Below are 27797 nucleotides of genomic sequence, written 5' to 3'. Positions count from 1 at the left end.
CAACTCCACCTCCCTGGACCACCCAATGGCATCAACTCCACCTACTTGGAGCTCCAGTGTGGAAGCTCCGGGCTGCAGAGAAATGTACTTGGGCGCAAGAGAGAATGTGAAGAGCACAATCGACAAGTCATCGATGGTGCTGAAAAACTGTGCACGGGATTTGGCAAATTGTAACGTAAGTGCATTTCTGAGATGCGTATACTTTGAATTAGTAGTGCATTTAAAGTATACAGTTGAAGTCCTGTTTAATTAGACTCCTGTTCTATGTCAGTCTGAGGATTATTATTTTATTATAATTGCTTGATTATTTTCTACATGTTGAAGTCTATAATTTGTAACCCATGTTCATGGCAGATCGGTTCACATGTATATCACATTGTATATATTCTGATTGTACCATTCTGTAAAATGTTCATTTCTAAAATCAGTTAAAGGTGTCTGTTAACATTCTCCTGAGTTTACACTGCGCCTTTTAGCCTGCAGGACGGAGTCTGAAACGAACGAAGGTGTTTTGGCAAGCAAATTAAATTAAAACATTTCAATTGTTTATTTAGCATTTTATTGCTTTAAAGCTAATCTTTTATTGTTTTATATTTTTCGGAATGTATTTATTATATACTGTATATTATCCGTTGTTCCTGCATAGCAAATGATTGATATATGAGAATTTATGAGTATCGTCTCGTGCCCAGTAAGGGGAAATCTCGGATGCGGGGGTATGACGGTTAAAGGTGAGCACAAATGCTCTTTACCCCAGATGGATTTATTCCACGCGCCGGCAGTGGTTGGTTTGGCAGGTGGACTATCATGGTGTGTCATACCATATACACTGTTTTAATAAATGTACCTGGAGCTATGAAAACGAATGATAAGTGTTTCAAGAAATGTGCATAAGTAACTGAGAAAAACCGTGAGAGAAAGTTGTGTTGGGAAAAAGTAAAGGTTAGGGGCTGCTCAATTTGCGTAAACCCTCACTAGTTGAGGGGAATCAAATTACGTAGCAATGTATTCCAGTACGAGGCGTCGGAGACGCGCACGGAGTGTTTCTGGAATCACGTGGGCGGAGACAGCCAAGCGGGCAGCCAGATTTGCGGAGAAGTTATGGGTGGATCAAGAGGCGGGATAACTGTCAATCAAAATTCGACTTTAGCAAGCACGTTGCAAATGAGACGTTTTAAAAGTTTGGCGATATAAAGGGGAAAAACACATGACTCTCCTAATTCGAGTTCCTTTCACGTTACTACGAAGATCCCAGCGCTGGTTAGCGACGGCAGCTCGTCCATACTCTGTAAGTAGCAAAAGAGGCGGGGGCGTGCCAGTGCCGGATTTAGACTTGATAAGGCCCTAAGCTATTTGAGACATGGGGCACTTTATAAGTATATATGACAATTGCTCACTCCGACAATTTGTTTTGTGGGCCCCCAAGAAGGCGGGGGCCCTAAGCTATAGCTTGTGTAGCTTATACGTAAATCCTGCACTGGGGGCGTCGAGGAGGCGTAACGACTAACTTTGCATATTTTTAAGTAGATCGCAGTGCTAGCGGCTTTGTTCGAGATGTACAGCGGTAACAGACATCAGAACAAGTCAGACCTCTGCTAAATCAAATTCAGGTCAGGTATCTATAGCGGCAGCACTGGGGAATCTTGAGAAGACTGAAGCCTAAAGTGAAGATGCCTTCTGATTGATATTGCACATACTGTATAGTGTTCACTAACGTGTGTTGTAGTAATTTGTGTGTCATTTTTGTTTACAGGTAATGGAAAAACCTCACATTTTAGCTTTGAAGCCCGGGGACAAGTCTGGCATCCACTCAGCCTTTGCACCGATTATTGAGAAGCATTTCACAATCATCTCTAATGATGAGTTCATAAAAGACAAGCAACGCTGGGCAGACAAAGTGCAAGCTGTGTTTGTGTGGTGCGCTGTCCCTGAAGTTAACAGGGACCTCCTGCAGGCCCTGCCCAACTTGAAGGCTGTAATAAATGGAGGTGTTGGAGTGGATCATCTCGATATCCCGTTGATATCCAGTTTTGGGGTAAAAGTAACCAACACCCCAAATGTGGTCAACAATGCAACAGCTGACTTAGGCATGACCTTGCTACAGGCATCTGCACGGAAGGTCATACAAGGTACCAAAATCTACTGTATCTGTTTATGGGTAGTTTTGAATTAGCAACATATCTAGAAATCACATGTAATGCACCACAACTAATGCAGTTTTTATTTCTAGTGGTGTTTCTGTTTTGACAACCTTGATACGTTGAAAATGAAACACTGAAAGGTTTTACCTGCAGGCAAAAATATTGGAAGTTTTACCAGGAACAGCTGACGTTAGCTGTAATTCTCCAGCGTTTTAGGGAAACCTTCAACAGGATTCTACAACATAATCATATTCATGATGTTACCATTCATATCGTTGTCAATATTATGGTAACTATTTATATAACAAACTTAAAAAGTGTGCTCTAGTGCAGTGGTTTTCAAACTGGGGGCCGCAGTCCCACTGAGGGTCTGTCAGATTGCGCTTGAGGAGCCGCAGCTACACTGAAAAAAGTCTAACATTGATGGTGTTCATTCAACGTAAATTTTCTCTTTCAAGCAACTTAAAATTAGTCATTTAGTGTTGCAGCTTGAAATATTTGGTTTCAGATCTCAATCAAAGTAAAAAAAAATGTTTGTACCAAATTAAGTTACGGTGGAGGGAATAAACGTAAAAATCCTATTTCATTTAACTTAATATTTTAGGTTGTTCATGTGCTGTGTTTGGGGGCCGTTTGTATTTTCTTTCGGTCGAACTTTCCAGTTTGATGGCTTTCCAACTAACAAAAACAGAAGAACAACTTAAAAAATAGATTTACTTCAGTAAAAAAAACAATTGAATTGCATCCATCCATCCACCCATCCATTTTCTAACCCGCTGAATCCGAACACAGGGTCACGGGGGTCTGCTGGAGCCAATCCCAACCAACACAGGGCACGAGGCAGGAAACAATCCTGGGCAGGGTGCCAACCCACTGCAGCATCCAATAACTCTAAATGATTTGCCTCAACTTAAAAATTGTGGGATCAATAAGCTAAAAAGAATTATATTAGTTCAAATTGAAAATATTAGATAGATAGATAGATAAATACTTTATTAATCCCAAGGGGAAATTGACACCTTTTATTAAATTTTTTATTAAGTGTGAAACCTTCACATTTTTTTTTCAGTACACTCCTAACGAGGTTGACGACGTTAAATCCATCCCAGATTTTGAGAATTGTCTTTAAAGTGTTTCACGTCGTTTTCAAGTTAATATAACATAAACTGTTCAGCAGTTGTTGCATGAAAGCCGTGCTGTGTCAGCGTAGTTAGACTAGTGCCGCAGTTTCTGGCTGGTGTGGTACGCATCCTAACAGTGTTGTAGAAAATGTTTAATGAATGGCAGCTTTTGACTCTTAGGCTCACAAGAACTCTCTTAAATAAATTAATATTATTTTAAAAGATGCTGCTGTGTTGAACTTACCCTTGACGGGATGCCATATGAGCACCAGATAACAAAGGTGTTTCTCACAGACACTTTTTTCTATGCTGATGCTTCTCTCATGAGCAGCCTCTGGCCTTGCGTCTCAACAGCAAGAATGCTTTCCATATTCATGTTTAGTTCATTTCCTTCATCTTTTTAAGTAAACATTCTTATTTACAACTTGCACATTATTAGTGACATGCCAAATATGCCTTTTGTATATTTACATCTGTAAATGTTTTGTCCAAACAAAGAATTGTTAGCACATCTGCAATTACAGGACGAGAAAACACATATTGCTTGGCGTGCTCCAGGGGTGTCTCAGTTAAATATATTTCTTACGTACTTTCTGGAGCCCTGATAGCCTTTATTTTCTATCTACAAAGTGAACCGGGAGCAAGAATTTCTCCTTTCTCTTGGAGCTGAAATTACTAAGCCCCATACACTCACCCCGCAGATGGCGCCTCAATCCGCTTCTATTAGCTGACGAGAATTGTACTGAATTTATATCCAAACAAATCGAATTCTTTCTAGAGACAAATACATCCCCTGAGATCTCTGCAGGAATACTCTGGGAAACTCTTAAGGCCTTCTTAAGAGGACAGATTATCTCATATCTTTCCCACAGAAATAAATCCGAAGAAAGTAGCAGAGATAAAAAGTGAAATTACTAAAATAGATGAAGAACATGCCAGACTACCAAGCGAGACTCTACATAAGAGGAGGCAGGCTCTACATTCAGAATTAAACCTCTTGACAACTAAAGAAACCGAACAACTAATTTACAAATCCAGACATCATTATTATGAACATGGAGAGAAAGCTAATAAGCTTTTAGCGCAACAAATTCACAAGCAAGAAGTGCGCAACGCAATCTCGGTAATTACTAACACGAATGGAGATAAAATCATCGAACACAAAAATATAATGTGCTCTTTTAGAGACTACTATAAATCCCTATATACTACTGAGTTTAAAGAAGACAATATACAATCTAATGCATTTCTGGATAAATTACAGATACCACAAATTGACGCTTTTAGTGTGGAGGAACTCGATAAACCTCTGTCATTATCAGAATTACTGGATGCTATAAAGTCACTCCAAGGTGGAAAAGCAGCAAAATCCTTTTACAATCCCTTCTTTTCAAAGATCCAAGAGGACACTGGGAAAATGACCTCTCAATTAATATATCAGAAAAGGAGTGGAAAGTAGCAATGCAGAGAATTCACTCAAGCTCCATATGCGCAAAGCATACAATTATACAACTCAAAATTATATATCGAGCACATCTGTCTCGACTAAAACTCTCCAAAATGTTTCCAGGACATGATCCAACCTGCGAACGTTGCAACCAAGCCCCAGCCTCACTGGGTCACATGTTCTGGGCCTGCACCAAATTAACATTATTCTGGACAAAAAATTTTAATTACCTCTCAGACAGCCTTGGACTCACAATCCCTCCTAACCCATTAACAGCTGTGTTTGGGGTTCTTCCAGAGGGTCTTAAAGTGGAGAAGGACAAACAAACTGTGATGGCATTCACTACACTGTTGGCACGCAGACTTATTCTGATAAACTGGAAGAACCCAAACTCTCCTCTTTTAAGTCAGTGGGAAACTGATGTGTTATATTATTTAAAATTGGAAAAATCAAATACTCAGTTAGAGGATCTGTGCAGACTTTTTTCAAAACATGGCAGGATCTAATCAGTAATATTTTGAAATGAGTTTATAAAGCACAGAGAATTTGTTGATTTAGGTATTTTTAAAAGCCTTAAATTTTACACCATTTGGCTTGCTCTCTCTCTCAAGGGTGGGGATCGATCTGTTCTTAGCATAATTCTTTTTTTTTGTAAAAACTTGATTACTATGTATTGATTATAATAAAATTAATAAATAAAAAAAAAAAAAAAGAATTTCTCCTTGTCAACTGTCTGGTGATTTGTGAGGAAACACAAAAAAAGAGGAGAGCAGGGCAGGGGCCTTAAAAAGGACTGTTCGTTACACAGCGGCCGAACCCGAGTCTCCGTGTCATGCCAGGCTTCGTTTCAGTTCAGCCCACCCCGTCTCACGGTGCTCCGGCATTGAGTCTCGCTCACCTGAACCTCTCCTATTCTGTGCCAAGTCATGCTCGTGGAGTCCAAGGTCACAACTCCGTCTCACTTCCCGTCTCATGGAGCTGACAACTCGCTAAGAACCACAGATTTTTTGCAAAAAAGAGAGTGTCCTAGCCGGTGAGTTCTGTCCTAATCACCCCAACATGGCTCTCTGTCAGATCCGGTGCCTCAATGTGATAATATTTTTAGTTTTGCTAAACCTATTTGCTGTATCATCATTTTCTGAACAGTTTTAGAACTTACCAGAATATGCAGTGTATAAATATGCATATAAAGTGTCCTTGAGATTATAATATATATCATCATATACACAGTTAGGTCCATAAATACTTGGACAGAGACAACTTTTTTCTAATTTTGGTTCTGTACATCACCACAATGAATTTTAAATGAAACAACTCAGATGCAGTTGAAGTGCAGACTTTCAGCTTTAATTCAGTGGGTTGAACAAAACGATTGCATAAAAATGTGAGGCAACTAAAGCATTTTTTAACACAATCCCTTCATTTCAGGGGCTCAAAAGTAATTGGACAATTGACTCAAAGGCTATTTCATGGGCAGGTGTGTTCAAGTCCGTCGTTATGTCTTATCAATTAAGCAGATAAAAGGCCTGGAGTTGATTTGAGGTGTGGTGCTTGCATGTTGAAGATTTTGCTGTTAACAGACAACATGCGGTCAAAGGAGCTCTCCATGCAGGTGACAGAAGCCATCCTTAAGCTGCGAAAACAGAGAAATTGCTACAATATTACGAGTGGCAAAATCTACAGTTTGGTACATCGTGAGAAAGAAAGCAAGCACTGGTGAACTCAGCAACGCAAAAAGACCTGGACGTCCACGGAAGACAACAGTGGTGGATGATCGCAGAATCATTTCCATGGTGAAGAGAAACCCTTCACAACAGCCCACCAAGTGACCAACACTCTCCAGGGCTTGGTCGGCGTATCGATATCCAAGTCTACCATAAAGAGAAGACTGCATGAAAGTAAATACAGAGGGTGCACTGCAAGGTGCCAGCCACTCATAAGCCTCAAGAATAGAAAGGCTAGATTGGACTTTGCTAAAGAACATCTAAAAAAGCCAGCAGAGTTCTGGACAAACATTCCTTGGACAGATGAAACCAAGATCAACCTCTACCAGAATGATGAAGGCAAGAAAAAAGTATGGAGAAGACATGGAACAGCTCATTATCCAAAGCATAGCACATCATCTGTAAAACACGGTGGAGTCAGGCAGTGTGATGGCTGCCAGTGGCACTGGGACACTCGTGTTTATTGATGATGTGACACAGGACAGAAGCAGCCGAATGAATTCTGAGGTGTTCAGAGACATACTGTCTGCTCAAATCCAGCTAAATGACGTCAAACTGATTGGGCGGCGTTTCATGATACAGATGGACAATGACCCAAAACATACAGCCAAAGCAACCCAGGAGTTTATTAAAGCAAAGAAGTGGAAAATTCTTGACTGGCCAAGTCAGTCAGCTGATCTTCACCCAACTGAGCAGGCGTTTCACTTGTTGAAGACTAAACTTCAGACAGAAAGGCCCACAAACTCACAAACAGCAACTGAAAGTAAAGGCCTGGCAGAGCATTAAAAAGGAGGAAACCAGCATCTGGTGATGTCTATGAGTTCAAGACTTCAGGCTGGCATTGCCAGCAAAGGGTTTTCAACCAAGTATTAGAAATGAACATTTGATTTCCAGTTATTTAATTTGTCCAATTACTTTTGAGCCCCTGAAATGAAGGGATTGTGTTCAAAAATACTTTAGTTGCCTCACATTTTTATGCAGTCGTTTTGTTCAACCCACTGAATTAAAGCTGAAAGTCTGCACTTCAACGTCATCTGAGTTGTTTCATTTAAAATTCATTGTGGTGATGTACAGAACCAAAATGAGAAAAATGTTGTCCAAATATTTATGGACCTAACTGTACATATTTATATGAATATACTTACAGTATAATTTATATGACTTTATCTACATATGCTTACACACTTGGCTATGTCTGTCTCTTACATCAAATGGTTCAAAGGGGCTGTACAGTATATTACTATTTGCATTTACGACTAGTCAGAAGGAACTTACTTACCTTAAACTTAAGAACTCTGATCAAGTGTTTTGAAAACACTAAATACAGTTCTGTCAGTCAGTCAGCCATTTTCTAACCTGCTTAGCCCCAAACAGGGTTGTGGAGGTCTGCTGGAGCCAATCCCAGCTAGCACAGGGCACAAGGCAGCAGCAAAAACCGCACAGGGCGCCAGTCCATCAGAGGGTGAATACACACACACACACACACACACACACTACAATTTAGGATCACCGATTCAACCAAACATGCATGTCTTTGGACTGTGGGAGGAAATCGGAGCACCCGGAGGGAACCCACGCAGACACGGGAAGGACCCGGCATGGTCTCCTTACTGTGAGGGAGCAGCTCTACCTCTGCGCCACAGTGCCCCCCTAACACAATACTCGCTTCTTATTAATGTATTAGGGACAGAGAAATGGGGGACTATCAACCATAATTGTTTATATCCATATAAAAGGAAAACTGGCAGCTTTTATTTATAGGTTGGATGAAACAAAGCAAACATGCATTGTAGCCCTCCAGAAAGCAAGTCCCACCCTTCTTGTTTTTCATTCATTCATTTGGTTATATAATTCATTTTGTCGTGTTCACTTCTTGATAACTTATTTTGACAAAACACTAGGTTTTTTAACTTTTTTACCATGTATAATTTTAATACGTAAGTCAGTGTGGACTATGAAGTCTGAAACGGTCTACTGCTTGTGTGCATATGCTTTGAATTTTGCAGCAGATTATTTGTTTTAGAGATCCATCCATCCATTATCCAACCCGCTATATCCTAACTACAGGGTCACAGGGGTCTGCTGGAGCCAATCTCAGCCAACACAGGGCGCAAGGCAGGAAACAAACCCCAGGCAGGGCGCCAGCCCACCGCATGGCACACACACACCAAGCACACACCAGGGACAATTAAGGATCGCCAATGCACCTCACCTTCATGTCTTTGGACTGTGGGAGGAAACCCACGCAGATACGGGGAGAACATGCAAACTCCACGCAGGGAGGGCCCGGGAAGCGAACCTGTATTCGAGATGATTATTTTACTTATTTTTTAAACTGCATTTGACATGTGTTTTGTTTTTTTTTTTCTTTTTTTAAACTTTATTGCATACTCAAATTCACAAAAAATAGTCTTTGCTTATTAGCACAAACAGCCTTGATCAGTGTTTTTTGTTTTTATGTTTTCATTTTTTATATATAATATCAAAATAAATCCAGAACAGAATATTTTTAGTTTCTTAATAAAAAAAGGCAAAATTTTGAAAACTTTCCAGGTGATGTGTTCTTTCTGGGACTGGAAATGTTTGAAGATTGCTGTTTTATTTATTTTTTCTACTCCCGTGACAAAGTGAAAGTCCTATTCTCTGTCAAATTCGCATTTATCTCCATTGCAGGTTACAAGACTGTAATTTCTCCAGACATTACAGAATATTTGCAGAGTGAAATTGGATATGATATCAGTGGTGCGACCCTTGGTATCATCGGAATGGGTAGAATTGGCTACCAGGTTGCCAAAAGAGCTAAAGGATTTGACATGAAAATTCTTTATCACAATCGAAACCGGAGGTAGGATATTTTATCTTTCAATCTAGCCGTCCATTTTTTTTATTTACTTTTTTTCCCAGCTGGGGTCTTTGCCTGGTCAGGATGCCCTCCTGAGAAGAGGACATGCTAAAAGCAGTACCTCCCCGGGACACAAGAGGGCAGCCCTACCCCCCACCGCCCCCCGCACGGTCTGCATCGGGGCCACAGGCATGGAGCTTAAAGGCTCAACCCTGTAAGAGGGCCGGTGGCCACAAACAGGGGGCACCTGGACGGCTCCGGAGCCTTTGTCTGCAGCACTTTCTGCTGCCAGAGGAGGAGCGGGATTCCCATGCAGCACCCAGAAATGCTACCGGAAAAGCATCAAGGAGCACCCGGAGGCACTTCCTGGTGCAGTATAAAAGAGGGGAGCCGGATTCGGGAGGCCGAGGACAGAGCTTGTGGGAGAGGAGTAGAGGTGGCAGAGAAGAACAGAGAGAGAGAAAAGGAATCGACTGTGAGCATTACTGTGGTGCTTTGTGCACTTTGTGTGCTTTTTGGACATTGTGCGTCTGTCGGTTCTTCACACCTGGTAATGGAAGATGGAGTTCTCCAAGACTGCCCCACAGAAGATGCCAAGTCCATTGTGTGCACACTCTCTTATTTCATGCCAATTTAAAGTATAATATCGCCCCAAACCCCTCAGGGTTTGCTTTATTAATTGAATGCTACTGGTATGACACAAAGCAAATAATAAGGTTACAATACTAAATAAAAATGCATTGTATTGTATAATTTTAAATTATACTCCAATTATATCAATTTCACAATAAATAGAAGTTATGGTACAAATTTTCAACAGCATTGCAAATCCACGTTAAAAATGTCGTAGAGAGTACCATTTATTAAAGGAGGTTGAACTCAAAGTAAAAAAATGAAAGCACACTCGGAGTCAATCGCTTAAGCATATTTAGCACCGAATGGGTGTCCGGGAAGTGGGGCGTTTGTCTATGCCTGACTCATTTGGAGTATCAAATAAGGCTACGTCCACACCACTGTGTTTTCATTTTTAAACTAATACGGTATGTGCTTGCATTAGCATTTCACAATATTTCTGCAAGTCTCACCTTCCACACTAAAACAACCCAAAATTCGTCTGACGGGGGCCGTTTGCCTACATGTGCACATCAGCGGAAACGGGAAGAAGTGTCCACCATGCAAGATGTTCACTTGCAGCTTCAGCTTGTGTTTGCACGTGTTGAAAAGCAAAAATAAGTTTGTTTTGTGCCGCCTGGCATTGAGGTGGAATTGTTACCGAGAGTAAGGCACAAGTATGAGGCGAGCAAAGTGGCTGAGAAAATCTAATGACCGGTATCCCAATTGGAGAAGGGCCACATATTAAGTACAAACCAACCAGAGCGCGATTAGAGTCTGCATTTTAAAAGCTTTCCATTTTAACCCATCTGCACTGTTCAGAAAAATGTGGCCTTGAAGAGCGTTCATCAAAAGTCTCCATTTTCACGGGTTAAAAATGTGGACGAAAGACAAAAACTGAGACTAGTGTCTACATTTTAAAAGAAAATGTAGTAGTGTGGATGTAGCCAAAGGCTGGCATTGATCTACAAGCCTTTCCCCGATAAGCATCCCACAGCGCCCATACAACAAAATGACAACGGATATTTTGCTGCATGCAACGTTCAGTTTTGCCGTCAATGTCTAATTTCTTACGTACCCCTCTGCAGTACCTGGTGGGTCTCTGTTTTTCCTCCAAAAGACTCTTGATTTTTTTTGGCCACAAATTCAAGCTGCAAGCTCTCCGTTCCTCCTTATTACAGATTTGCTCTATTGGACTGAGATCTCGGTACAGTAGAGCCTCGGTTCACGACCATAATTCATTCCAAAACTCTGGTCGTAAACCGATTTGGTTGTGAACCGAAGTAATTTCCCCCCATAGGATTGTATATAAATACAATTAATCCGTTCCAGACCATACGAACTGTATGTAAATATATATTTTTTTTAGTTTTTAAGCACAAATATAGTTAATTAAACCATAGAATGCAGAGCGTAATAGTAAACTAAATGTAAAAACATTGAATAACACTGAGAAAACCTTGAACAACAGAGAAAACTAACACTGCAAGAGTTCTTGCTACCAACCGCAGGCTAAAAGCACTTTTTTTAATGAGTTTTAAGCACAAAGAAAAAAATGAACATTTGAAAAAATCCGTAATTTAATAAACCACCAAGAAAAATAACATTGCAACAACGCACGCTACAAACCGATCGCAGGAAACAGAAGTGAAAACAAAATCAAGCCCAGTGCATTCTGTAATTGCCTTCCTACCTTAATGCGTCCAGCTCTCTCTCGCGCTGCCTGTGTGTGTCGCGCTGTCTCTCTCGCACTGCCTGTGTGTGTGTGTGTGTCGCGCTGTTTCTCTCGCGCTGCCTGTGTGTGTGTGTGTGTGTGTGCGCTGTCTCTCTCGCGCTGCCTGTGTGTGTGTGTGTGTCGCTGTCTCTCTCGCGCTGCCTGCGTGTGTCTCTCTCGCTCGCTCACTGCACAGGGAGAGACTGAACATGTACAAACCGAAAGGGAAACTTGCTTGTTCGTATACCGAGTGTGTGGTCGTGAACGGAGGCAAACGTTTGGCGAACTTTTTGGCCGTAAACCGAGTTGTACGTGTACCGAGACGTTCGTGAACCGAGGTTCCACTGTATATTGTGTATCAAGAGAACGTTCCTGCACTGTTATGTTACAGTCAATCGCTTGGACCTTCGACATAATGCAGGACGGTGGCATCGATTCTTGTTATTTATGGGACATTTTGATGTCACCCCACTGCTTGCTACAAAAGAACATTTTCCAGTCTTAGATTTAGATTTTGGATTATTTACTTGTAAAAGCACATTTAAAACAGTACAGGTTGCGTCTTAAGTGCTGTACAAAGAAGCATTAAAATAAACACAATCATGCAGAAGCAGATTAATGAGACACCCAATTATAACATCCACCACAATCCCTTTATATATTAGTGAAAGGCGGAAGAAAACAAGCAGGTCTTAACCCCTTGTAGATGATTGTCATGAAATCGCCTCAAACCACTACTAGCCTGAATGCGGGCGAGGTGGCGTATGTATCCTGCCAATGCCAGTCGATGCGTATTCGATACATACCAAGGATCGTATTGGAAGCACTGGTCATGCCGTCTAGCAGTCCTAATGGAAACTACATCCACCTGATGGAAGCGGAGTGTTGGCGTGGCCACCCCCATGGATTTTGGCTGCTAATTTTGAGAAATTGTCCAAATTTGAGGTAAGTTGCGCTAAGCTTATTGTTTGCTTGTGTGCTATATTCAGATTAACAATCTCCACTTCATTTAGCATCTGCTTGACAGCAAAAACACAATTTCTTTTTTTATATAATTGTAAATGTATTTAGGCAACAAGGGGTTAAGCCGACTTTTAAAAACCTCGACAGAGGATGAAGACCTGATGTGGCAAGGCAAGTCATTCCAAAGCCGTGGAGCAACAACTGAGAAAGCTCGGTCTCCCCTCGACTTCAGCCGAGATCTTGGGGACTACAAGGAGTGGCTGTCCAGATGACCTCAGTGCTCTTGGTGCCCCATAAGGGTGTCGGAGGTCACAGATATATTTTGGAGCCGAGACCATGCGAGGCTTTCAAAACAAACCACAAGATTTTAAAGTCAATGCAACACCCTCACCGGTAGCCAGTGGGGAGATGGGCTAAAATGGGGGAGATGATGTGATCCTTTGTTTCTCGACCCAATTAAGAATCTCGCTGCAGCGTTCTGAGGCAGCTGAAGGCGCGACAGAGCAGATTTGGGCAGACCCACATACAGGGGGTCCTCGGGTTACAACATCTCAACATACAGCGTTTCGAGCTTACAACGCTCACTCCCATAAAAACCTTTAAAAAATCGAGACACGAGAAAGAATAAAGGTAAGGATTTACTTTTACACTCATTTTTTCTGTTACTATAGTACAGTGTACAGTACAGTATATTTACGTCCTTTTCCTTTTTTTAGTTGTGTTTTTATGTTCTAGATCAGGGGTCCTCAATCCCAGTCCTGGAGAGCCGCAGTGGCTGCAGGTTTTTGTTCTGACCTGGTTGCTTAATTAGAAAGCAATTCTTGCCAATAAAGCACTAACAAGCTATGAAATTAAATTCACTCTGCTATGTCAGGTCATTCTCCTATCCTAGATTTTCTTTCCCTTTCTATCATGCAAATGATTTGAAGGCTAAAATGGACGAGTAATTCTCAGTCCTTCACTTTTTTCTCTTCATTTTTCTTCCAAGTATTTAATTAAACCCAATAGTGCAGATAAATACACAGAGGTGTAAATGTAAATAAGCTAAATGGAGAAATGCTGCTCTCTCTTGTCATTTGCATGTTATTGATAATAAGGAGCAATTAAAATGGCTGTTTAAGACAAAATTAAGCAATAAGGGCTCAAAATCGCTAAAGTGAAGCAGAAGTGTTACTTTAGCAATAAGTGCTTTTTATTAAGCAACTGGGTTGGAGCAAAAACCTGCAGCCACTGCGGCTCTCCAGGACTGGGATTGAGGACCCCTGTTCTAGACTATGATTTTACAAATGTGTTAGGATAAGTAAGTGACTTAGGCTACGGTGTGTTTCGACTTCCACCAAAATTCGGGTTACATCACCGTCGTAGGAACGGAGCTGTGTCGTAACCCGAGGACCCCCTGAATAAGGAACTACAACAGTCTAGGCGAGATGTAATAAGGCATGAACAACTGTTTCTAAGACCCTCTGTGATTTTAGTTTGGAAATTTGCCCCAGTTGCTAAAAACTGGACTTTACTAGCAAATCATGTGCCCACTTTCAGCTTCATTTCCCTGTTCATAGCTAATTCAGTGTGGTCTTCTGCTCTGTGTTTCAAGGTCCAATGCGTTGTACAGTCCAAGATGCCCAGTTTTCAAAAGTGCTGTTCTTGGAGTATTTTGGCTTCAATGAGTTTGGACATTCTCACCTGACCCCTCTCATTAGGAAATCTACTGCTTAGTGGATGTTTCTTGTGCAGAAGACTGTAGTGCGTGAAAATTGCTGTAGGACACGTTTCCAAGATGCTGAAACCAGTATTTCTTCCAGGAATAATCATACTTTGGTCAAAGTCCCTTGTATGCTGTGTCCTGGTTGTTCTGAAATTTTGGTTAAACAACAACTAAAGCAAATAACCCTCTCTGAATTGTCTGTCTGTCTGTCTGAAGGAGCACACTACTCGCGATATGAAACAAATGGACCTAATGAGTTGGCCACTGAGTACTGTATTAGATTTTACCGCCTTTCCTAACTTCATATGCTGATTTCAAATTTAAATATACACTGTAATGGGCAGCATGGTGGCACAGTGGGTGGCGCTGCTGCCTCACAGTTAGGAGACCCAGGTTCGCTTCCCGGTCCTCCCTGGGTGGACTTTGCATGTTCTCCCCGTGTCTGCGTGGGTTTCCTCCCACAGTCCAAAGACATGCAGGTGAGATGCATAGGCGATTCTAAATTGTCCTTAGTGTGTGTGTGTGTGTCCTGTGGTGGACTGGTGCCCTGCCTGGGGTATGTTTCCTGCCTTATTGGCTCCAGCAGACCCCCGTGACCCTGTAGTTAGGATATAGTGTGTTGGATAATGGATGGATGGATGGATATACAGTATAACAGCATCGCCGTGAAGTTCAAAAGTGTTCCCGAAAAACAGGCCATTGTAAAATATTCCAGTTGTTTTTTTTTTATTATTTATTAATAAGAAGTACGAGTGCATACTTCACAGCATAAATTTTGAACAAGTGAGTTTTATGATCGAATCACACTTCCGCTTGCTTTCAGAATTATGGGAAAGTATGCTATTTTAATTTTTCTTTTTGGCTGTACACAGAGAACACCAAATATTGCAAGAATGTAACTAAACTTTAAATGCTGTACGCGTGTGTGTGTGTGTGTGTGTGTGTGTGCGTGTGTGTGTGTGTGTGTGTGTGTGTGTGTCCTGGTCCTCATCTTCAAGGTAGAATGATTTCCTTACTTACAGCGCCAAGGTTTCAGTCCTTTCTTTTTATAGAGTTCAGCCAACAGCCTGGTCATTTTTTCTCCAGCCTTCATTGTAGCTCCTATCCCACCATTAAAGCTTTTTAGTGAATACGGTGACCACCCTAATTAGAACACAGTGACGTCTGTAAAGAAAATAAATTGCAAATGCTTGTGAGCAGAACACAGGGAAAATAAAGGGCACACAGAATTGCAGAAACTAATGAAAACTGTACACACACCTTACCCCTTAATGGGTACAAAGCCATACAGACAACACACGGCCAAAGTGCAGAAGGGCAGGCCAACCCAGGGTTAGATATTGAATGTGTGAGAATGGAGTCGGCGGTTATACATATAGCAACATGGTGCCCATTGTCATAGCAGAGCCAAAATCAAGAGAGTTTTCAGACCAGGAAATGAATCCAAAGCAAGCGTCATTACCAGAATGGCAGAAAGATAAAAAATAACAAAGCTGAAAACTGTTAAGCATACTTGTAGTAGAAAAAGACATCCACAAAAATTGTAACCAGAATATCAGTATACTGTAATATCACGATACTTTCCAAGGGTTTTTATATCCAATGCGGGTAACCAAATACACGTCTTGCCAGAATAAGACTTTACGCCAATGATGCCACACATCAAACGAACCCCTGCCACCCAGGACTAGCGTCTTGACGGCAGATTTCCTAATGAGAGAAAACTTTTATTTTAATAATAAACATTTTTTGTCTAGTTCTTGGTTTACTCTGCGTTATTTTGGATTCATGACCACACTGTCCATTTATCATCTGGGAAAAAAAAAAAAATCTTAAATTCTAGCTCTGCAAATATTTAAATAATTTACTGCATACTTCATTTTGGCAGGAAAGAAGAAGAAGAAAAAGCCGTGGGCGCCCATTACTGTGAAACAATGGATGACCTGCTGCGTGAATCTGACTTTGTGATGCTGGTTGTGGACTTGTCTCCACAGACTCACCGTCTAATTGGAAAACGAGAGCTAAGCTTAATGAAAAGAACGGCCACTCTCATCAACATAAGTAGAGGTATGGACTGAGAGCGTTTTGGGTAAGGAGTATAATGACCAGCGTTAATTATGTTTAAAATAACAGTTAAGTAGTAAGAGCGAATCTGGTGAGAAATCTGGCCACTAACTTCGATTACAACAGGCAGGGATGATCTTAGGCATACGTGAACTGCGCAGACTATAAGGGGGCCCCTGGCCCGGCCCCGACGTACAATTGTTTTTTTTTGTTGTCGGGCTGTGTGCCTGGGGGCCCCTGTCATGCCACTGGCACTGCAGCCGTCTGTGCCAGTCCCTCACATTGTGTGTCACGATACCGTCCTCATCCTAAATTTTATCGTTCTTTTCCGGATGTTTTATTAGGCCCCCATCTGGGGCCTGTACATTTCTGAACCGCGTAGGCCCCCCAAACTGCTAAGAACGGCCCTGCAACAGGTAAGTGAAACTATCAAGTATGAGAAAGTTTTTCCTCTGAACAATTTTATTACGTTATTACCAAAATTCTGAGGCCACTTTTGATGTCTACTTCAAGTACAGCTTGCAGTCCCTCTCTCCTACCCAGATGCTGTTGCAGAACTAACACAAATTTAGGTTAATGGTGCCTTACATGATTGAGTGTGGATGTGAGTTGTCATTTCTAGGGTTCCTTCTTTAAGCCCAGGTGCTCTCAAGTTAACCTTTATGCTCAGTAAAACAGTTTTACAACACAAATGGACTAATGAACTGAATTTTAATATTCAAACTCTAAAGATCTTGGATATATTTGGTCAGTTATTTATATCCTTTGCTGGGAATAAGAGATGAATTTGCCTGGTGAGACCTCTACAATGCTTCTTTAAAACAGATACTGTATTTGTAAAATATAAATGGTGGAACAAATAGGTATAGATAGCTTTTTGTCCCAAAAAGGAAATATAGCTTTTAGTAAAGCTCAAGAAATATTATCACAAAACAGTCCCCCTCATATGCATTGTCGTGGATGCCGGGGCGACGACCCGACCGGGACGCCTTGGAGGACCGGAAGTGGGCGTGTGCCCATCTGGGATCACGTGGGGGCCGCCTTCCTGGTTGCTTTGGGGGCCACGGGTTCAGGGCATGGTAGCCCCACCCTGTAGGGGCCCGTGGTCACTGCCAGGAGGCACCCCAGTGACCTCAGCACTTCCGCCACACCAGGAAGTGCTGGGGGGAAGATTTAGGAGGACACCCGGAGAGCTGCCGGGAGAACAGCCGGCACTTCCGCCACGCTGGGACGTGGCCAAGAGGGGAATGCCGGGAACCACCTGGAGCTCGTCCGGGAGTAAATAAAAGGGGCCGTCTTCCTTCATTCGAGGCTAGAGTCGGGTGGAAGCAGGACAAAGCAGGAGAGGAGAGTGGAGGCGGCCCAAAGAAAGGCATTTGTGTGGCCAGGACTGAGAGTTGGGGTTTGTGCACTAATGAACTGGGTCTGAGTGACGATATTTGTGTAAATATTGTAAATAATAAACGTATGGTGGGAAGAAACAACATGTCCGCCTGTCTGTGTCCAGGTTGGCTCCACAGCATACAGTAAAGAACATCTGACTTGGCTCGTGATAACAGAGCAGTCACAGTCAGGTATTTACTTATAATGGCAGCCATAGTAGTGTTTCATAACACACTTCTGCTGAAAGATCCATTGGCTAAACATCCTCAGTGCTAGTGTGTCATAGAGGGGATGTGCAGCATTGTTCATAATGGCTGTCAGTTTTGCCTTAATTCTCACCTCCACTACTGCCTCCAGCGGGTCCAGATGGTGTCCCATAGCGGAATGTGCCTTCTTCATCAGCTTTTTATTTCAGTGGGCCTCTCTTGAAGTGATATTACTGGCCCAGTATGTCACTGTGTAGAACATTGTGCTGGCCATCACACAGTCGTAGAAGATGCTGTGACAGGCGCCTGGTGTCCATGCCCAGCCAGGACGCCCCTGCACACTGTATTCAGGGGGAGCAGCCCTGGACAGTGCAATACCTCCCCCTGGACGCTAGATGGCCGCCCCCCCCCGGGCTGGTGTAGTGCCTCGGTTTCCCACAGGGCTCCCTGGGAATTGAAGTTTGGGGTAGCCCAACAGGTACCACCAGGGGGTGCTGTGTTTGGGACTCCTGAGCCCAGGTGGGCAACAGATTCATCACACCTGGAAGTGCCGCCGGATCTTGGTGATCAAACACCTGGAGCACTTCCATGTGACCTATAAAAGGGAGCCAGCAACCACCACTCATCGGCCAGAGTCGGGTGGAGGAGGACAAGGTTGCGAGGGAGGAGTGGTGGTGCCAAGGAAGAGAAAAGTGATTGTGCTGTACTGGTGGTTACTGGTGCTTGGGACTGTGTTGTGGCTGGGGGGATTACGGGGAAGACGTGCCCTCCAGCTGAAGAGAAATAAAAGTCCTTTTAGTTTACACGTAGCTCTCGTGTCCTGTCTGTGTCGGGTCAGGCGCTATATAGTGCCTTTCACAATGTGAAAGATGTGTCAACCCACATTAAAAATAAAAGTCTGCTCTGCTGCTCCTTCTAGAGTTCCTCTGTGTTACTAGACTAGTCTATCTCATCATTGACCTGGACCCCCAAGTACTTCTAGCAGTGCACCACCTCCACATTTCCACTGAATGGTGAAGGGTGTAGAGGCTCCTTGGTGCAGCAAGTGTCAATAAGCAGTTCCTTAGTTTTGCTGATGTTGAGTTTTGTACAATTCTCAAAGTTTACCACCTGGTTGCTATACTTTCTCATCCCCTTCATCAGCACACTCCATTACTGCAGAATCATCTGTGACATGATCTGATGTTATATTAACAGCCTGAGATGTGCAGTGTGAACAAAGACTGGTGACGGGCGAGTTCCTTGCGGTGATCCGGCGTTGCTCACATTCGCATCACAGACGCGGCCCTCAGGCCTCACTCACAGGAGTCTGCTGAGCAGAGAGTATCACCTTGACATGTCTGCCAGGCCTCCACACTTTAAAACCATCTTCCACACAGCACTACTAGTGGGTTGTTTGTTTAAGTCTTAGATAGTCGCAGTGGAAAAAAGTGCAGGAATTTAATTCAGTGGACGCTGTAAAATTAACAAAACCGTTGACCTGCACCTGAAAATGTTTTTAGATTTGTTTTTGCCACATTGTTCTGTTATTTTTATAGAAAATAATATCTTCACAGAGAATAAATCTTTCCACTGGTAATACAAAAATTCATGAGTGGTTCACAGTGCCAATAAAAAGAATTCCCCCCCTGGGAGTTTTTAACTTTTGCCAACTGATAAAAGACTCTTTAATATCAAAGTGAAAACAGATATCCACAAAGTGGACTAAATTAATTGCAGACTAAGGGGCTTTGCCCCCTGCTTGCTTCACTCGCCTTTAGCCAGCGCTATGTGCCGTTGTGAAGTGGGGGGCTGAACGCACCCCAAGGAGATGTGGCCGCTCCTCCGAAACCCCTCTTAAACGGTGATACAGTGGGGAACAAGTAACAGTTGGTTTGTTTTTTACCTCCTCTTTGCTCGATCGCCTTGCTGCTGCTGCTGCCGTGTCATGTGATCTGTACTTCGTGCAACGCTTCGAACGTTTAAAAGCCTGTACAGCAGCTGTCCTCTTGTCCCCCAGACAGCCTCAAACACTATGCGACCTCTTTTTCGCTGTTCCGTTATTTCACCAGGTAATATTTTCTGTTTGTTTGCACTAATGCGATCTTTACTCTCATTTTTTTGAGACTTTCAAATTTTCCTACTTCTGTTATCTCTGACCTGCGCTGCATGTGTATCACGGGACTTGCTTCCAAAGGTTGTAAATATGACGTGACTTGTCCGTCTCGCAGGACGTGAAAGTGTCTCTCTGTCTCTCTTCCAAAGATCATATCGTGTCACAAGATTTTTTTTTTATAACAGATAAAAAAAAAACCACTAAATAATTAACCACATAAGTATTCACAGTCTTTATTGTGACACACTGCAGTCAACACTGGCGGAGTCCATTGGCTTTGGAAAGCACATATTTAGTTCACTGGAGAGCACCTGTCTGGGGTTTCAGTTGATTGTATCTACTGAAGAAGGTCCGTCTTGTTGTGAGTCAGTGTGGTGGTCTAACCGACACAATGAAGACAAACAAACACTCCAGGCAACTCCATGAAAATGAGATTAAAAGCCAGGAGTCCGGAGAAGAAGACAAGAAAATATCCAAGTCACTGAATATGCAGTCAAATCAGTCATTAAGAAACAGAAAGAGTACGGTACAGCTAGAGCAGGCTGTCCACAAGGCTGAGCGATCATGCAAGAAGAACAAACTCTGAGGGAACTCAAGTTGTTACAAGCTACAGTGGCTAAGACTGAAGAGTTTTGTAATTTATATATTTACCTGTACATTGACCTCAAAATAGAAAGTGACAAATAACAGCCTACATAATGAGGCAAGCAATCAGATTAAAAACAGAAGATGGCTGGACTAAAAACCTGGAGCCACAAGCGGTCCCCAGAACCATTTACTTCGACAGTAAGCACATACTGTATGTACTAATATCTACGGTGTATTGTGTATATAATGTGTGTGCTTTATGAACTGCTTTGATATATTGCTTTTTTTAATAAAGGTCTCGTGGTAGACCAGGATGCTCTTGTTGAAGCTCTGGGTACAGGATTGATCCATGCAGCAGCTCTGGATGTGACATATCCCGAACGCCTGCCAAGGTTTGTGCTTTCATTGCTTATAAAAGAGAAAGGGTTACCCAAAATGTTGTGCATCACAGTTTCTAGAACCAGTAATTTAGCATAGAAAACATCAGGTGGCACGGTGGCACAGTGTTAGCGCTGCTGCCTCGCAGTTAGGAGACCCTTAAGGGTTCGTTTCCCAGGTCCTCCCTGCATGGAGTCTGCATGTTCTCCCTGTGTCTGCGTGGGTTTCCTCCCACAGTCCAAAGACATGCAGGTTCGGTGCAGTGGTGATCCTACATTGTCCCTAGTATGTATGTGTGTGTGCACCCTGTGGTGGGCTGGCGCCCTGCCCAGGGTTTGTTTCCTGCCTTGTGCCCTGTGTTGGCTGGGCTTGGCTCCAGCAGACCCCCATGACCCTGTAGTTAGGACATAGCGGGTTATATAATGGATGGATGTTTTAACATCACCATAGGGTTAACTCACTGTATTTCCTGCATTCCTCATTTTTAAACCAGTTCCACATTAACATCAGCAGTTCCATGCCAGTGAGAAACAGCGAGTGCCAGAGGAAATCCTGCACGTCAAATGTTTAGCATGCACTGGCAGAGATTTTAACAAGAGCACTGCCGCCATATACATTTTTTTAAACACGTGTGAATACATATTACTGAATTCTTGAGCGCCGAAGCAAGTTCAACAATGTATGGTCTAAAACTTACGTTATTAACTTCCAATATTACATTATTAACAGATGCCATGTGCGAGGTAACGGTTTCCTCCATGGAGCTGAACTAGCCAGGAGCACATTTCAAACTAGCCACAAAAAGTCACAGACATTGTCTGGTAATTTCAGTTTAAGTATACAAAGTGCTGCCACATTTTTGTGCAACTCCTGTATGTCAAAGTTTGAAAAGCCTTTTTTTAAATGTTCAATGTCAGGGGTGGGCAATGTCGGTCTGGAGAGCCGCAGTGGCTACAGGTTTTCATTCCAAACCAATTGCTTAATTAGAAACCAATCCTTGCCAATCTCAGACCTTATTTAATTTTATGGCTTGCTGCTCTGCAATGTAAGGTCTTCTAAATGATTTGAAGCTTAAGAAGGATCATTTTCAGTCTGTCACATTTTTCTGTTACGTGATTTATTAAATCAGACAGTCCATGATGAACACACGCAGATGTATTTGGAAAAAAGTTACTGGAGAACTTCCGGCTGCTTTGTCTTTTACATCTTATTGCTAATAAGGAGCCATTAAAACAGTGAAGGCAGCAGCTTAAGACTGAAATAAGCAAGTAAGGGTGGGAAACCTTAACAAGCGAGACCACTAAAATGAAGCATCAAAATGTCACTTGAGCAATAAGGGCGTCATCAGCAATAATTGACTTCTCAGTAAGAAACTGGTGCTGGAACAAAAACCTGCAGCCACTGCGGCCCTCCCGGACCACCGCGGCCCACCCCTGTACTATGTCAAAAATTTTGACTGCAAGGTCCGTTAGGCACATTTTTTTGAATGGTTCAGAAGAGCAGTGGGAAGTCACTTAGTGTTTGAGGAATTGAAAAGAATAGTTTAATAATATATACATATATATAAAAAATACTTTTTAAAAACCATGCTTATATTAAATTAAAAAGTGTACTAAAAAGTAAAAAATAAGTCTCTCATACATCACTCGTAAAATAATATAAGCGTGGTTTTTAAAAAGTATTTTTTTATATATGTATATTATTTTCGACTTTTTAGTCTTGGGTTTGTTTTAGTATAATTTTGTAATCAATATTTTAACACTTCCTTTAATATTTCTATCCGTTACTTCCGATGACAATACATAAATCAATAATCGGTTTCACTAATTGATCAATTAATCCATGTTAATTAAGCAATTCTTAATTAACATGGATTAATTGATCAGTTAGTGAAACCGATTATTGATTCATATATCGTCATCGGAAGTGAGTAAGTGTGCAAAATTTCAAGTCATTTGGACAACAGGAAGTGGGTTAAATATCGATTACAAGATTTGTACCAGAGAACAAACAGGTGAAGTTAAAATAAGTGAGGTAATAATAAATAATGTTCTATGCATGATCACAAACCAACAGCCATCACCCTAGAAAACTATAAATGACATTGTGTTTTGAGAGTCTTTGACATTTTCTTCTCATCAGCCTGACAAGAAGCAGCAGCCTACACTGAAAACAAAGCAAATCTTCACATGAGGAAGTCGCACAGATGAGACATGACTGAAAGAGAAGCTCTCAGAAGAGCTAAATAGACGCGTTGGAAAGGGATGGTTTGTAAGGGGTATGTGAAGAAATCATACTTAATTAACTAATTGTGAAAAGATCTGCCTGCAGTACAGACACACACAGAAATGCTAATAAAGCTGCCCCGACACACTCATGAAGCCTGTCATGGGTTTATACTTTTGTGCAGACACCTTTATATTCGTCCATTGGGGATGCTGGTTAATTCATTCAGATACATGAACAGATATTTTTCTTCTGCTGCAATTAACCAGTTACTGACAGCAGCGGCTCCAGCTCAGAAAGTCTTAGCCTGCAGATATTATGGCACAGAAAATAATTAATCAGCCTTGTTGGAGACAGCACTCACTTTAAAAGAATACTTATTTCATTTTCAATCCAAAGTTCCAAACGACACATATGAAGGTTGGGTAATAATATGTACAGATGTTTCAGATCATTTTCTTTTAATAATAATAATAACTCTTTGCATTTATATGGCGCTTTTCTCACTACTCGAAGCGATCAGCAATTGCAGGTTAAGGGCTTTACTCAAGGGTCCAACAGATCAGAGCCCCTTTTTGGCATTTTACGGGATTCAAACCGGCAACCTTTCCGATTGCCAGTGCAGATCCCTAACCTCAGAGCCACCACTCCGCTGAGCCACTTTTGGTTGATTTTACGGCTTTCCCCTTGATCAGTCAGTTTTTCTTGTTGTTTTCTACAAGTAAACATGGCTGCTCTGCTCTCCATTTGCACTTTTTTATGAAATCAGGGAAAGGGATATAGATTAGTGGTAGGGTTTCATTTCTGTGTTTTTCTAAATTTTGCTTGACATTTGTTTCTTGTAGTTCAGTGCTGCTGTGATGGGCTGAGCAGTCCCATGACCCTAGATTGGATTGAGAAGGTTTAAATATTTGACGTCATAAACACAGTCTTACTTGTCTTAATGGCTGTAAAATCCCTGTGTTATTTATTACAGAGACCACCCACTGCTCAAGCTTGACAATGTCCTTATAGTGCCTCATATGGGAACCCATACTTACCAGACAACTCAAGCCTTGGTGGAAAGAATGGTCGCCAATGCCCTTGCGATATTGAATGGCCAGCCACCACTTGATGAGGTGAAAGCATCAAAATAAAACAAAAAGAGGAAAAAAGTCTGATGATGTTTCATCAGTGACTCGATAATTAGTAATTATTTTTGAAATTTTCAATAAATCATTTTGAAGTTACAAGTTGTGATGAGTCATTTTTTGGCCCCACTACAGCCTCGCTCTCTGAGTAATGTTTGGGACTAGTGTGGAATCGCTTGTGGCAGGAAGGGGTGAGGCAGAGAGATCCCCTCACCTACTGTATGTGTCTGTTGGGCAAACTGACTTTTTGTTTTTCACTGCTGGTTGGGAAGGCAATTCTGTAATCCAAAGGTCTTGAGTTAATGCCCTGCTGTAGCTTCCCTCTTGGGGAGCATGAGTGGCTTGGTGGGTATCACCCTGAGAAAACTGCTGGGGAGAGATAAATGTTGCCATAACCTACACTCACCTAAAGGATTATTAGGACCACCATACTAATACGGTGTTTGACCCCCTTTCGCCTTCAGAACTGCCTTAATTCTACGTGGCATTGATTCAACAAGGTGCTGAAAGCATTCTTTACAAATGTTGGCCCATACTGATAGGATAGCATCTTGCAGTTGATGGAGATTTGTGGGATGCACATCCAGGGCACGAAGCTCCCGTTCCACCACATCCCAAAGATGCTCTATTGGGTTGAGATCTGGTGACTGTGGGGGCCATTTTAGTACAGTGAACTCATTGTCATGTTCAAGAAACGAATTTGAAATGATTCAAGCTTTGTGACATGGTGCATTATCCTGCTGGAAGTTGCCATCAGAGGATGGGTACATGGTGGTCATGAAGGGATGGACATGGTCAAAAACAATGCTCAGGTAGCCTGTGGCATTTAAACGATGCCCAATTGGTACTAAGGGGCCTAAAGTGTGCCAAGAAAACATCCCCCACACCATTACACCACCACCACCAGCCTGCACAGTGGTAACAAGGCATGATGGATCCATGTTCTCATTCTGTTTACTCCAAATTCTGACTCTACCATTTGAATGTCTCAACAGAAATCGAGACTCATCAGACCAGGTAACATTTTTCCAGTCTTCAACTGTCCAATTTTGGTGAGCTCATGCAAATTGTAGCCTCTTTTTCCTATTTGTAGTGGAGATGAGTGGTACCCGGTGGGGTCTTCTGCTGTTGTAGCCCATCCGCCTCAAGGTTGTGTGTGTTGTGGCTTCACAAATGCTTTGCTGCATACCTCGGTTGTAATGAGTGGTTATTTCAGTCAAAGTTGCTCTTCTATCAGCTTGAATCAGTCGGCCCATTCTCCTCTGACCTCTAGCATCAACAAGGCATTTTCGCCCACAGGACTGCCGCATACTGGATGTTTTTCCCTTTTCACACCATTCTTTGTAAACCCTAGAAATGGTTGTGCGTTGTGAAAATCCCAGTAACTGAGCAGATTGTGAAATACTCAGACCGGCCCGTCTGGCACCAACAACCATGCCACGCTCAAAATTGCTGAAATCACCTTTCTTTGCCATTCTGACATTCAGTTTGGAGTTCAGGAGATTGTCTTGACCAGGACCACACCGCTAAATGCATTGAAGCAACTGCCATGTGATTGGTTGATTAGATAATCGCATTAATGAGAAATTGAACAGGTGTTCCTAATAATCCTTTAGGTGAGTGTAGATTCACTTAGTGGGTACGAGTGCAATGGAAAAGTCAAACACAGCAGAAGCTGAGAGAAAGAGGAGGACGTTAGAAAGCTGATAACACAGTTGTCTTACTGCTCAATAAGCTGGATAGGCTGCTGCATCCCCAAGTGTGCGTGACGTTTCACACGCTAACGGCGAGCTGAATACTAAATAACTAGGAAGCGTACAGTTTCAGAAGTCTTACATGTATGAGGATGCACTCTTTGGAGCAGATTTTGCAAGTGGCTAAAGATAAGCCCCCGTTAACTAAAACATGCCAATCACAAATCTCTAGCATTGTTTCAGTAATCAGTCAACATGGATGTTTAAAACCACAACATCAAGTATTGTGTGACTATTGAATTACTAGCGCTAGAGAACAGTGTGCCTCTTTACAAATTTTTTTCTCACTTGGTAAAGGCGTACCAGGGTCGGTCCTCTCCATGTGCCACAGCTACGAGATGGGCTGAAGTATTCCATTGAAGATGGCCCAAGGTCTGGCCTTCAACACTGACAGCAAAAGGAAATGCTTTTAGTGCACACCAGCTACCAAATCATCATTGGTCTCTCTTTTCTCCTAAAAATTCAACCAGATGGTAAAACCTCCCATAGCGTGTAAACACAGCACAGGAATTTGGGGACTGCAGCTGGCAACCAGAAAAAGTGCACCAAGTTTAGCTGTCTTACAGTTTGATAACCACTAGATGGCGGTAATATGATAGTCAATCATACCTCCCATGGCCAAGAGCAAATCCTACATTTTGGGCAGCTTTCCCTACTGCCAGGTCTTTTTTGTACTTTTAAGTTTACAGACTGGGTTTGGTTTGTTTTATGCATCTATTCAAAAAAGTTGGATTTGATACATCTATCAAAAAAACAAAATTAATAAGTTATTCCATTGGTCCTTAAAGGATAAATTCAGTATTTTTTACGTTCAATAATAGTAATAATACTAAAATTGTATTTATATAGTGCCTTTCCCATGCTCAATGTGCTTCACAGAGTCTCAGAAAGAACAGCAGGATATATGCAACATTGAATAAAAATAATATCTGTATAGAACACTAAGAACAGAGACATACAGGACATATGGCACATTAAACAGAATTAAAGACAATACACCACAGTAAAATACTAAATACAATACTAGAAGAAAACCCTTAAGAAATAAAACGCTAGTGTTTTTTTACAAAAGTGGAGGAGGCAGAGGCAGGAAGATCGGCAGAAGTGACGTCAGTGTTCGTTGGATCAGTCGTCCTCCACTCTAGAGCAATCAGAAATGAGAATTGAGCAGGCATTACAGTTCAGTTCTTCCCCATATTTTTGACCATTCCTATACCAGTAAGGCACGCCCTAAGCCCACATGTTTGACACTATTACTCTTATCGTATGGTGCCTTTCATATTTATTAATCATATACAGGTAGAACCTTCTATATCTAGCCAACGGCCACACCACATGCACTTCAGAAACTAAGTATGTTTGGGCCTGGCCAGTACTTGGATGGGAGAACATCCAACAAAAAGCTTGGTTTGCTGCTGGAAGATGTGTTGGCGAGGCCAGCACTGGGTACTTACCCTGTTGTCTGAATGTGGATGCCAGCACCCCAGTGCGCACTGTGCTGTAGAAATGGTGCCATCCTTTGAATAAGATGTCAAATCTTGTCCAGCCGTTCTGTGGCCATAAAAGACCCTGGGCATCTTGTGTAAAGAGTAGGATGTACAGTACCCCAGTATCCTAACTAAATGGCCCGCCAAGGCCTAGTCATTCTGGCCCCTAATCATCCTCTGTTCCCTAATTGGCTAACTGTCTCTCAACCACTTCACC

The 27797-nt window shown here is 42.1% G+C and overlaps 1 protein-coding gene across 3 annotated transcripts; it reads left to right on the top strand.

Annotated features, from left to right (window-relative positions):
• Nucleotides 1-10: 10 nt before the first annotated feature.
• On the top strand, nt 11-24438 carry zgc:136493 (uncharacterized protein LOC692276 homolog). 3 transcript variants are annotated; one of them, XM_039736914.1, is made up of 6 exons: nt 11-175; nt 1754-2129; nt 9107-9278; nt 16158-16336; nt 20901-20997; nt 24186-24438. In XM_039736914.1, exons 1-6 carry the CDS (start codon nt 26-28, stop codon nt 24343-24345), a joined length of 1134 nt encoding a protein of 377 aa, XP_039592848.1. In that variant the 5' UTR covers nt 11-25; the 3' UTR covers nt 24346-24438. The 3 variants fall into 3 exon arrangements, with proteins under 3 accessions (XP_039592848.1, XP_039592851.1, XP_039592850.1); XM_039736916.1 differs by lacking the exon at nt 11-175 and adding an exon at nt 1072-1288; XM_039736917.1 differs by lacking the exon at nt 9107-9278 and having other exon boundaries at nt 16163-16336.
• Nucleotides 24439-27797: the final 3359 nt, after the last annotated feature.

Source organism: Polypterus senegalus, chromosome 15 (genome assembly GCF_016835505.1).
Source record: "Polypterus senegalus isolate Bchr_013 chromosome 15, ASM1683550v1, whole genome shotgun sequence".
In the NCBI taxonomy this organism is placed as follows: domain Eukaryota; kingdom Metazoa; phylum Chordata; class Cladistia; order Polypteriformes; family Polypteridae; genus Polypterus; species Polypterus senegalus.
This window is presented reverse-complemented; position numbering and strand designations above follow the sequence as displayed.

Excerpts from the sequence above, each read along its gene's own strand:
- zgc:136493 (XM_039736914.1), top strand. The coding sequence starts at position 26 with ATGGCATCAACTCCACCTACTTGGAGCTCCAGTGTGGAAGCTCCGGGC. Across the intron at positions 2,130-9,106 it reads TGCACGGAAGGTCATACAAG|GTTACAAGACTGTAATTTCT; the intron begins GTACCAAAATCT and ends TCTCCATTGCAG. Across the intron at positions 9,279-16,157 it reads TATCACAATCGAAACCGGAG|GAAAGAAGAAGAAGAAAAAG; the intron begins GTAGGATATTTT and ends TCATTTTGGCAG.